The following is a 13,125-nucleotide window of genomic DNA, read 5'->3' as shown; positions in this document are numbered from 1 at the left end:
GTCGATTAATCGCAGTTAACTCCCAAGACTGACTCAAAAAAATTAATCGATTAAAAAAAATTAATCGCGATCAATCGCAGTTTTAATCGCTCTGTTAAACAGTAGAATACCAATTGAAATTTATTAAATATTTTGGATGTTTTTCTACATTCATATATATATATTGCATTCTGTGTTGTAATTGAAATCAAAGTATATATTTTTATTACCAATATTTGCACTGCAAAAATGATAAATAGTATTTTTCAGTTCACCTCATACAAGTACTGTAGTGCAATCTTTGCCGGGAAAGTGCAACTTACAAGTGTAGATTTTTTTTACATAACTTCACTCAAAAACAAAACAATGTAAAACTTGAGAGCCTACAAGCCCACTCAGTCCTACTTCTTGTACAGCCAATAGCTAAGCCAAACAAGTTTTGTTTACATGTACAGGAGATAATGCTGCCCTCTTATTTACAATGTCACCAGAAAGTGAGAACAGGCATTTGCATGGCACTTTTGTAGCTGTCATTGCAAGGTATTCATGTGCCAGATATGCTAAACATTCCTATGCCCCACCATTCCAGAGGACATGCTTCCATGCTGATGACGCTCGTTTAATTAAAAAAAAAAAAAAAAAAAAAGGTTAATTAAATTTGTGACTGAACTCCTTGGGGGAGAATTGTATGTCCTCTGCTCTGTTTTACCTCCATTCTGCCATATATTTCATGTTATAGCAATCTCAGGTGATGATCTAGCACATGTTCATTTTAAGAATATTTTCACAGCAGATCTGACAAAAGCAGATCTGACAAAACGCAAAGAACGTACCAATGTGTGATTTCTAAAGATAGCTACAGCACTTGACCCAAGATTTAAGAATCTGAAGTGCCTTCCAAAATCTGAGAGGGACGAGGTGGGGAGCATGCTTTCAGAAGCCTTAAAAGAGCAACACTCTGATGCAGAAACTACAGAACCTGAACCACCAAAAAGAAAATCAACCTTCTGCTGGTGGCATCTGACTGAGATAATGAAAATGAACATGCATTGGTCTATGCTGCTTTGGATCGTTATTGAGCAGAACCCATCATCAGCATGGACGAATGTGCCCTGGGATGGTGATTGAAACATGAAGAGACACATGAATCTTTAGCGCATCTGGCACGTAAATATCTGCGACTTTGGCTACAACAATGCCATAAGAATGCCTGTTCTCACTTTCAGGTGACGTAAACAAGAAGCCGGCAGCATTATCTCCTGCAAATGTAAACAAACTTGTTTGAGTGATTGGCTGAACAAGAAGTAGGACTTAATGGACTTGCAGGCTCTAAAATTTTACATTTGTTTTATTTTTGAATGCATTTTTTTGTACATAATTCTACATTTGTAAGTTCAACTTTCATGATAGAGATTGCACTACAGTACTTGTATTAGGTGAATTGAAAAATACTATTTATTTTTTTACAGTGCAAATACTTATAATCAAAAATAAATATAAAGTGAGCACTGTACACTTTGTATTCTGTGTTGTAATTGAAATCAATATATTTGAAAATGTAGAAAATATCCAAAATATTTAAATAAATGGTTTTCTATTATTATTTAACATTGCGATTAATCGCGATTAATTTTTTTAATCACTTGACAGCCCTGCTAATTTTGTATGTGAAGCTTGGTGGTTCTTTGAGTGATGGTCCCTGTGTGTATTCCACACATGGGTATGCATGCGTACCATGAGCCCAAGTCCAGAAATTCTTCAAAGCAGTGTTTGTTGAGTAGTAGCTCCCCTCCTGCTCCCGACCCAGGGCATAAAAAGCAGTGCGGGCCGATGCCGCTCCTATTCCTTCTTACCGCCTCGTGGCCTGAGTCATAATTGTTTCCTCCTTCATTCACTAAAGGACTTGAGATCTACTCTGTGGTCCCTGGGACTTTACACTCCAGCCCCCAGAAGCAAACACCAGACCAAGACCAACCCCTCCACATGCTCCCTGTTACCAACATCCACCTGAGTCTCTGTGCAAAAGCTAAAGGATTCAGAAATCCTGATTCTTGGCTCCCTCTACTGCCACAGCCTCCACTTATTCCCAACAGCAGCCCAAAGGCCATTTTTTGACATACGGGTTGAGACCTGTGTACCACCACTGATGCCACCTGCTTCTTCTCCCTGTCACCTTTGGGGGCCGTCTTACTCTCTTTGCCCACAGCTGGAATGAGATCAAGACGAACAGTTGGGTCCTGGAGATTATCGATCAGAGATACTCCATAGAGTTTCTCTCCCTCACTCCTCACAAATTCCTTCTTCAGGGACCACTCCCACCAACTAATGCTTCAACACGAAGTGGAATCTTTCTTACATCAGAGCAGGGGAGAGGAGAAGGGGCAGTAGAACGTGTCCTGCCACTTTTGCAGAACACTATGTGGTCACTGTGGACTCTGCCTCCAATGCCATATTCGGCCCCACAGTGTCGTCTTCTGTAACTGACCCATCTTCAAAGTCCCGGCCCTCCAGAAGGGGTACTGCTTGGGAGTCACCTACAGTGGTGCACCCATGGGACACTGCTCTAAGAAGCTACTTACCTTGTGCAATAATGATGGTTCTTTGAGACGTGTCTCCCTATGGGTGCCCCATAACGCACCCTCTACTTCGGAGTTCTTGTCTGACTGTGGTAGAGAAAGAACTCTGAGGGTTAGCCTGTGCACGCTGACCAGCCTCATGTTTTGCCATGAGGAGAGACCACACATGCGTGGACCTAATGGACACTGCTACCGAAGTTCTCTGATCAGCAGGGCAGGCACACGTACAGTGGCGCAACCATAGGGGGACACATCTCAAAGAACCATCGTTACTGCACAAGGTGAATAACTTCTTCTTCCGCATCACCCGCAAACCACAGACTATGGTGCCACCAGTGTGTTTCACTGTTAGGCACATGGACACAAGCACCTATGTGAGGCCATTTGCCAGACTCCACTTGCAGTATCTGCAAGCTTGGCTCCACTCAACTTACTGGCCAAACAGGGACTGCATGACTGTGTACTTCCCTGTCAAATAGATTAAGCAGAAGCTTCTCTGCAGACCATGAATGGGAGATTCACGACATAATCCTAACCAAGATATTTATACGTGAGGTACTCTGTTATGTGACCTCTTTACATCCCAAGTGAACAGAAAACCTCTCCTGTATTGTTCCAGGGGAACCATGGGTCACGATTCCCAGGGTGATGCTCTCCTGTTGTCCTTGATATATAATGTCAGATATACCTTCCTGCCTACTACCACAAGTTATAGGGAAGATCTGTCACAGCAGAGCCACCATCCTCCTCCTAGCACACCACTGGCCCAGTCATTTCTGGCTCATGGAACTTCTGATAATGTCCATACACCCATTAATCAGGATCGGCCCATTTCCGGATCTCCTAATCCGGGACAGGAGGAAAATCAAGCATCCCAACCTGGGCTCACTCCATCTCACGGTCTAGTGTTTATATGGGCATTGGAAATAGAATGCTCATGCTCTGCCCCTGTTCAGGAGATCCTTAACCAAAGTAGAAAGGATTCTACTAGAGCCTGCTACCTAGCTAAATGGAGGTGGTTTTTGATCTGGGCATGTCTCCACTGACATTCACTAGAGCATTCCAGTTATCCCTAGGCTATTTTCTCTCCTTAAAGACTTCAGGTCTAGCCCTTAGTTTGCTATGGGTACACTTAACAGTGATTAGTGCCTTCCTCCTTCCGGTAGAAGGATGTTCTATCTTTACTCACCCAGCTTCTGTACAATTTATGAAGGGCTTGATCAGGACCTTCCCAATGATTATTAGACCTACACCTCCATGGGAGCGTAACCGTGTCCTGTCGCCACTCCTGGGTGTGCTCTCCAAGATGGATAATCGGGGGAAAAAAGCATTTAAAAAATACACAGTAGGTTTTTAAAAGGCGGGTGGCTTCTGGTTTCCATTACCCTGGGCAGTGGAGTTTGATTGTGACCAGAGGGAATAAGGCATTATATGAGAGTTGCTGGGGGACCGTTAGGGTTGACACAGGTTACATTTGCACCACGTCAACCTCAGTATGTCGACCATGGCTCAACGCTATTTGGAGAAGTGGTTTTAGTGTGTCACCTTAACAGGGCGCTCCTGTTAACCAAAGTCACACTTGAGTGTGGATGCATGCACAAATAGGTAAACATAAGGTGACTTATGTCGATCTAGTTTTGTGGTATAGTCCAGGCCTCAGTGTGAAAGTGGAAAGAGTCTTAAAGATGTGAAGAGAGCAGTCCAAATGTCCAGGCATTGGCTTGTGACTCATTCTTTTGGAAAGTAACTTTCCAGAAAGTATTTCCTCTGACAGTTCAGATATTGATATCTAGTTCTATAATGGCTGATTTGGGGGATGATAATAAATTGTGAGCTCTTCAGGGTGGAGCTTATGTGCAATTTCAGTTCTGAGAGATGCCTAGCATGCTTTTGAGTGCTATAAAATTACACTTTTTTCCCACTAATGATCTTGAAAAGTAGTACTTTGTCAGCATGACATTAAGAATATCTTGGCCCTCTGGGTTGGCCTATGAGACAACTAAGTGTCATCTGTTCATCTTTACTGACTGAATTTTAGTATTGTCTATGTGGTAGTATAGCTATTAAAACGTACTGCAGTCTGACTTCTGAAGTATTAAGAAGAATTTAGGTTTTGCAGATGTTCTTAATGTTTTTATTTATCCAATACTTTCTTATATCAGATAATGTCTTATTCCTGACCGCATTCTGCTCCAAAAAATTAAAAATTCTTCACGCAGTATTTTAAAATTCTGCAAATTTTATTTGTCAAATAAATGTGGAGGCTCCAGCATGGCATTGGGGAGCACAGGCCACTGGCTGCACGGAGGTGTGAGATCACTGTACAGCTCCCCCATACTCCGGACACAGACTCAGTGGTGAGGCTGCACCCAACCCTGACACAGCGCAAGGACTGGGCCTGCCCCAGGAGCACCTCCCCTCTGTGCCAGGTGAACTAGGTGTGGGCAGGCAGCCTCAGCAAGGCCGGATCCAAGTGTGGAGGGACTTAGTGTAGGGGGTTCCAGGTGTGGGTTGAGAGGGTTCCGTGTGGGGCAATCTGGGTGCGGTGACTCAATGGGGGATCCAGGTGCAGGAGGAATCTGGATACACAGGGGCTTGTTGGGGGTTCTGGGTGCAACGATAATGGGACTCTGCAGGGGGATCCAGCTTCACCAGGCTCAATGTGGGGGTCTGGATGTGGGGGGGGATAGAGCTTGGCAGGGGGGTCTAGGTGTGGGGGGCTCAGTGGGGGAATCCAGGTGCTGGGTGAGTAAGGCTCAGTGGGGTGGGGATCCAGGTGCATGTGGCTCGTCGGGGTGGTCCAGGTGCAGGGGGAGTGGGGCTCATTGGGAGGGTTCTGAGTGCAGGTTGGTGAGGATTGGCAGGAGGGTCTGGGAATGAGGTGGTCTGGATGCAAGGGGGTAGGATGGATGTGGGAGCAGCTCCCTGTACAGGGATCCCTCCCCCTGCAGCTGAGGAGCGATGGGCGCGGGAAGCAGGGGTGGTGGAAGGAGTTTGCAGAGCTTCCTGCAGCTGGGGGAGAAATCTGGGGGTGGGTCTGACCCGGCCTCGGATGCCGTGCAGGGGAAGAGGAAGCCTGTCCTCCCCAGCCCAGCCAGAACGAGCAGCTGAGCTCAGCACACGGTAGGGAGCCTGGTCTCCCCCAGTCCTGCCCCCTGCCCCACAGTGATTTACCTCTCTGCCGGCTGCCCTGGGCATCCGAAACACTGCTGGGGAGGGTTGCATGACTGCACTTGTGGCTTCCCTGTCAGAAAGTCATTTTTCTGTGGGTGACACAAATTCTCTACATGTGCAGTGGCACAGAATTCCCTCAGGAGTAATGTCTGCCTGTTTTGTTTTTCTTTCAAGATGTATTGCTACTCTTAAATTTTTAAGTAATTAAAGATGGCCAGTTTATGATTGTAAGGCAAGCAAATATATGTTGTAGCCCATAGAGCTATGTAGCCTGGTTGCTTGCTTTTATTATATCCTTATGTGTGCGTTTGTTATAATAGATTTATAGCTTTGTATTAGCATATTTTTGGCAGTAATGCAAAAAACCTACTGGCCACATACTGTATGATGAGCTAAATCATGTTAGCATACATGTTTGTGATCTTTAGCATACACAAGTGACCTACTGATTTGCCCTCTATAAAACTTAACAGCTACACTACAAAGAACCTGAAAATCACCACCACGAAACCAGTTCAGGCCAGAAAAAGCAGATGTGAGAATGAGCTGATTGTCATCAGTGTGTATGAATATGCCAGCCTATAGAGTAAGCACACCGTGATATTATGTGGGTGAGGAAATTGTCTGGACATGGAAGGTTGGGAATGTGGTGCTAGGCTCTATAAGAGGGGCAACCACCATGTTTGTTTAGTTTAGTTAGTTTTTTCTTGGGTCTTTCTTGGCTTTGTTTCTGGCTTTCTAGCATCTCCTAAGTTTTTCGTCTTCCAGTCGAGCATTGAGGAACCATCAGACTCTTGTTTGGCATGCCAAAGACATGGCTGGTTCTTTGTCTCTTACCACCAGGTTCTCAAGGAAGAGTGTGATTATGTTTATCTAGGAAGTTTTATAGTAAATGATACCACATGAACTTCTAGAATAGTACTATTTCCTTTTTCATTCTGGTTGATTACTTTTTCATTTGATTACTAGTCCATTTATATCAATAAAAGTCTTTAAGGCTGTATTTTGTTCTCAGCATGAGTGTCCTTGTCATACATCCCCAGGGACCTTGCAAGACTCTGTGTAGCCCGATTCTGGGACAAGAACCTTATTATCTTCTGATCAGATCAATTGGCTAGACTATAACCTTTATTATATGAACAATAATATTAATCACCTTAAAATCAGGCAACAATGTTCTGCCATGAAGTATACATGAATAACTCATTAATGCAGACATTTAGTTTTTTCGTGCTAAGATTTACACTGGAACAACATTTTATGCTAATTTTCAAGATCCTGCTAGTACACATTTTCATAACCTCTTACTGAAGCTGCAGATACATACATTAGCAAAACTGTCACTACTGGTCTCTCTCCTGAGTGGCTGGCCTGAATCTATTTCTAAAGAACAGCCCGTTTTTCTATTGGTATAAAATGCATTTGAGTTAGGAGACTGCCTTTTCTAGCATGTGCTATGGCAGCAATCGAGATCAGCTGGGATGAATAAGATGATATTCTGGCCTACACTTAAATATCAGAGGGTTTGTGGCAGAGCACTTTTGATGAAGGGTCCTTGTCTCTTGAACACATTTCCCCTAATGTTCCAGGCCTTAGTTCAGCGAGGCAATAAAGGATATACGTAATATTAATCGTGTTTAAAAGTTCATCGTAATTCAGAGACCGTGTTCTCCATAAGATTCTGGAAGCTTTGCAGAACAGGAACTGATTCTGAAAATGTGATGAAGCATGTGTTTAAGTCCCATTGACTTGAATGGAACTTAAATGTGTGCTTAAAGTGAAATAGGTAATAAACATTTGTTAGAGGAAGAAGTTTTATAATGTGAAACTTTTTTTGAGAAATTACCTCTTTTTCAAAAATGACATTGCAAAATCATTTCAATTTATAAACTGAAAAAATTATCTTTAAGGCGGCTATTGTATTTAATATGTTTATAAAATTTATACATATATTGGGGGGTAGATACTGGGGAAAGTGAAGATCTTTTAAGATAAATGGCAATATTGGCACAAGAAAAAATGTATATAAACTGGCAACGAAAAAATTCAGGCTGGAAATTAAAAGGGTTCTGAACATCGGGTGAATTTCTGGAACAGCCTCCCAATAGGAGATAGTTAATAACTTAATTAGTTTTAATAACTGGACAAATTTATGAATGTGATTGTATGATGGGTTTGTTTGTGAGGGTAAGGGGCAGGGTTCATCAGCCTTGGGGCTCACTTCCTATTTGTCTTATGTCCTTAAAAGCTCATACTTCAGGATTTCAGCCAGCCATGTGTATGGGCCAGGAAGGGATTCTCCCTCTCGCCCCCAAGTGTATTCTGTTTTATTTTATTTTATTAAATCTTCTTCTGAAGCACTAGGGATGGCCATAGTTGGAGATAGGACTTTGGACGGAGGGGGTTGGGGCTCTAGGTAGCACCAAACATTCACTTTCCCAAGTGCTTGGCTGGTTGGTTTTAGCTCATATACTCAAGGTCTAATTGATCACCATATGTAGAGTTGGGAAGAAATTTTCTTCAGATCAGATTGGCAGTGAACTGGGAGGGAGGGATATTTACTTTTTTTTTGGCCGGTGTGGGTGCAGGCCACTTGCCAATATTATCTGGGTATATCTTATGTAATTGTTTCCCTGCCATTGCAGAAGCCTTGGGCAATGGTGCCCCATTGGTCCCTCCTATTCTCTGTATGTGAAACATAATAGTTTAGTCTCCTGTGAACTGTAATACTTTGGTCTATTTTCAGTTGTTGGGTTTAGTATGCAGGTGCTCAGAAAGTGTTGGTGTCCGATGACATACAGGAGGTCAGACAAGATGATTTGATGTCTCTTTGGCCTTAAACTCTGAGTTAGAAGCATCCTTTTTAAAAAGTGTCTTAACTGGCTTTGGATTTAAATTTTCAACTAAAACATTCCTCTGTCTATATTCTTCCTATAACTGAATTCTCTCCTGCTAAGGTGCCACCTCACTGTTATGTGGATTAGCTCCTTCCAGCTCCAACACCCCCCACCCCTTCTGTTGCTCGTTCTCACCCTGCCACCTCTCCCTCTGTGACTCAAGGTGCTCACTTTGTGGCTTTGTCCTCCAGCCAGGTCACTCTGCTTTCCCCCTTCCAGGAGTTATCAAAGTCTCTCTATCCAAAATGGTCATTTTCTCCCTCTCTGCCCTGACTATGCCACGGCCTGCCCTCTACTCTGGATTCCAGCTTGGGGACCTAATCCGCAGTCAAGGGGTACGTCTACACTTACTTCCTGGTTCGGCGGCAGGCAATCGATCTTCTTGGATCGATTTATCGCGTCTTGTCTAGACGTGATAGATCGATCCCGGAAGTGCTCGCCGTCGACGCCGGTACTCCAGCTCGGCGAGAGGAGTACGCGGCATCGATGGGGGAGCCTGCCTGCCGCGTCTGGACCCGCGGTAAGTTCGGACTAAGGTACTTCGAATTCAGCTACGTTATTAACGTAGCTGAATTTGCGTACCTTAGTCCAAAGTGGGGGGTTAGTGTGGACCAGGCCAAGGTCTGTGAGGTCCCACTTTGCTGCCCTTTCCCTGAGACTTTTGCTACTCCACCTCCATCTTAGGCTTTCATTCTTTAAACCCTTCTTTCAGGGCCTGCAGTCCCTGGGGTTCTACTCACACCTGGGTTTCCTTCCTGCCCTCTCTAAAAACCAGAGTGTGACTACAGGCTTCCTCCCTGCAGTCCTTCTCTGCTGCCAACCTCCTGGCTTTATACTAGCCCTGCCTGTTCCTTCTCAGCTGGGTTCCTTCATCAATCTGTGGTTACTTAGGCTACCTAATTCTCATCAGCTATGACCTGTCCGCTTAATTGGTCCCATCTCGGCCTCATTAACCTTTCCAGACGAGTGTGGGCTGAACACCCCACCACACTTCCCTCCAAAAAAATCTTTTAAAAAAAAAAAAAAAAACGTTTGCAGGTCTTGATCACAAAATGGACTAAACCCAGATATGTCATCCGTTAATATTAACAGTTTGAGTCAACTTTTTAAAATGACTATTGGAAATACAGTAACATTCTTCATAATGAACTTTTTCACATACTATATTGCTGTTGTAATGTACAACAGAGATGATGCCTTGAATGACTAGTGACATGTTTACAACTAAATATTGTATCTTGTCAAAATTGTTCATTTTTGTGTTGCTTAAATTGATATTTAGTTGAGTCCTTGGATATCTCTTGGTAGACTTGTTTTATGGTAGGTCTGATCAAATAAATCTGTATATGGTTAAATGCTGCTTATCTTGATATTAAATATAAACTGTATTATAGTAGAATAAGCAGTAGATTAGTCAGTCTTCAGTTTAATATAGCTAAGCTCATTTTCAGAAAACATTAGCACCTTGAAATATAACGTCCAGCTAGAGTGATGTGGCTGGCTGACATTTGCATTTGTTCTCTTCGTTGTTGAAATGCACGTTCTTCAATATATCACAAAAATGTGTGGTGGGCAGCTTTTAAAAACAATTGTGAAATGTAAAAATAGGAAAGTCAGTGATTAGTCATTCATTAGTTATATTAAAAGGTTCGCTGTTGCCCAGAAGTGCCTTTGCTGATAATCTTGCATTTTATCTTTCAGCGTGGATCTGACGAGCTTCTTTCTTCTGGTATCACTAACGGGCCTTTTACCATGAGCAATTCTACTCCAGCTACAGGTATATTTAAGAAAATAATTGTAAAGTTTACCATGGTTTTACAGCTTATCAATGTTAGCACAGTTTCAGGAAATCTGATTTTCTTTATTTCCTTCATACTCTCATGTAACCTTTTTATGAGCAGCCCCCCCCCCCCCCCCCAGAGTCTTAGACTCTTGCAGAGAGAGCAAATTCAGGCCCTTGGGGAGCAAAAGTGCCTAGATTCACTCTGTAGTGGACCCTTCTGGCAGTTTAATGAGTGGTGTTGGATTCTAGAACTAATCTACATAACCCCTCCCCCTCCCCATTAGAACCTGAGGATCCCATTCTGATTGGTGGACATATTCCCTGCTTCCTTGAAACCTGAACAAAGATGTACTACAGAGCAGTGGGACCTACAAATAATCAAAAAGAGATATAGAATTAAATTTAAAAACACCAGAAATTGTTTTGTTCAGCACTGGTGAAGTCACTCAGTTTCATTGATATAATGGACCAAGGATTGCCTCCTCTGAGGAGGCATGATCAAACCAGTAATCTCTGTAGAAATTCTCAGGTACCCATTCTTTATGCTTTCCTCCCATTCCATTGTTAAGAGTGATTCAGAAGATTGAGAGATGAAATCCAGAACAATTCTGATGAGGCAGTGCTAGCCGAAGAGGCCTGGTTCTTTGAGACCACCTGCTTCACTGAGCATTCATCTCTTCAGCTTGTGCTTCAAAATGTGGTTGTATGGGTTGTTAGTTTAGTTAGTATGTTTTTATATACATATATAGTATGTAGTGTAGTTATATAGTTTATAATGTAGTTTTTGAAGTTTTACTTAAGTCTGTTTCCTTTATTAGAAAATACTTTTTTTTTCTTCTTTGAGTCTTTCCTCAGTACCAAGGAATGAGATCCAGTGGTGGCGAGCAGGTCTCCGGACTTTAAAATCTGCCCTTTTCTAGGAGAGAGCTATGCCTACCAATGTTGCACATACAAAATGTTTATTTTGTTTAGGGAAGTCTCGTATATCTACTAAGTGCCATTTGTGATTCTTTTTGTAAGCACAGTGCGCACACACAGGACTTGTGATGTCCCTTTGAAGTAATATTTGACGTAAAAGACAATGCATATTTCTCTGAATCTGAGAATCCCCCTCAGAAGCAGTCTATTCCTGCTTATAGATTCTAGGACTGGAAGGGACCTTGAGAAGTCATCGAGTCCAGTCCCCTGCCCTCATGGCAGGACCAAATACTGTCTAGACCATCCCGGATAGACATTTATCTAACCTACTCTTAAATATCTCCAGAGATGGAGATTCCACAACCTCCCTAGGCAGTTTATTCCAGTGTTTAACCACCCTGACAGTTAGGAACTTTTTCCTAATGTCCAACCTTCAAAATTAGTTCCATCGAGTGCTCCAGCTATTAGACACATCACTCTGGGGCTCTAAGAGATTGTCTGACTCTGTGATCTCATGCTTCTATCAAGCACTCTGAGCTTTCCATCAGTCTTCCTTAGTTCAGTCAGTCAGTCTGGCTCCTGCTGCCCGAGGCAGGAGGGAGCAAAGATCTCCAGATGAGGCTTAGCACTGGTACCATTGCTGATAATGACTGAGAAGGCTAAAAGTGCTGACTTGTCTAAGCAGGCTCCTTTGAAATCACATTGGTGTCATGAGTCTTAATAGACTCCAGAATCACGTTCTTCAGCTGCAGTGCTGCATCCTCTATCTTTGGTAATCAACATTGATTCATCTGCACAATTAGCATGAGTGCCATGCACCACAGATTCATTAGTACTGCACCCTGATAAGACCTCTAAGACTTTGGCGACACCTTTTAGTTAATATACCAATACCAATTGTTTGATTCCATTTGACATTCAGTCTTAAAAATGTTCAAGAGATCAAATAACCAATCTTAACCTAATATATTGTCTAAAGACAAACCAGTACAATATGAAAAGGAGACATACATAACTATCTTCAGTGAAGTGAATTCTTGCAGCATGTTCACCTTTCACAGAAGGTATGCTTCGACAGTATGCATTTCACCTAGTAGTATTTATAGTATGATTTTTACAAGTTACAAAACTGCTTAACCCACTAGTTTTGTACCAGTTTTGTCCTGTTCTTTCCCATATCTCGTTCTGAGTACTACATTTGAAGTGCTGATGAGCCATGAAAGTACTCCCTAACTGTACTCTGTACAATGTTTTCATGAGTCTTTGCTTTGACAAGTTTCCTATTTTCTAATGCCAAAGCTGACTTCATCTTTGCAAAGTGTTGTGGGACGGTTGACGTGGATAAACAGAACTGTGGGACAGGCATAATACATTCAGTTAACATAACTTCCCAACACTTATTATGTACATAATGTCTATTGATGTGGTGTATATTAAACCTAACATATATTGGATAACAGGCACCATTGGTCATAATACACTTGACAAAGATACCATCTTTTTAATCCAGTGAGGCTGCTTTTACATTTCCTACAGACCTGATTATCACTTCAGAACAAGTGTCTCTTTTTCTGGATGTCGCTTCCTTTGTAGGGTGAACTGATTTCTATCAGCAAGCAGGAAACCTTCATTTAAATAATCATTTTAATCTTGTTTTTCATATATAGTGTTTAGTTATTTTCCTAAAAATATTATTTATTCTTATTGGTTAGTAACGATTAAAATAATTTGATATGCAGCTCTATGTAGCATTTACACTTAATTTGGTGGTGGTTCTGGTGGGAGGATATACTATGTA

At 42.3% G+C, this 13,125-nt stretch overlaps 1 protein-coding gene across 2 annotated transcripts in view; it reads left to right on the top strand.

Annotated features, from left to right (window-relative positions):
• Nucleotides 1-13,125, top strand: part of PTBP3 (polypyrimidine tract binding protein 3) — a 106,827-nt gene that overhangs the window by 41,723 nt on the left and 51,979 nt on the right. For both annotated transcript variants that reach the window (XM_065406012.1, XM_065406011.1), the window contains one exon: nt 10,328-10,403. In XM_065406012.1, coding sequence (XP_065262084.1) covers nt 10,379-10,403 — 25 coding nt within the window. In that variant the 5' untranslated portion in view covers nt 10,328-10,378. The remainder of the gene's footprint in view (nt 1-10,327; nt 10,404-13,125) is intronic.

This window comes from Emys orbicularis, chromosome 6 (genome assembly GCF_028017835.1).
Source record: "Emys orbicularis isolate rEmyOrb1 chromosome 6, rEmyOrb1.hap1, whole genome shotgun sequence".
Taxonomy (NCBI): Eukaryota; Metazoa; Chordata; order Testudines; family Emydidae; genus Emys; species Emys orbicularis.
This window is presented reverse-complemented; position numbering and strand designations above follow the sequence as displayed.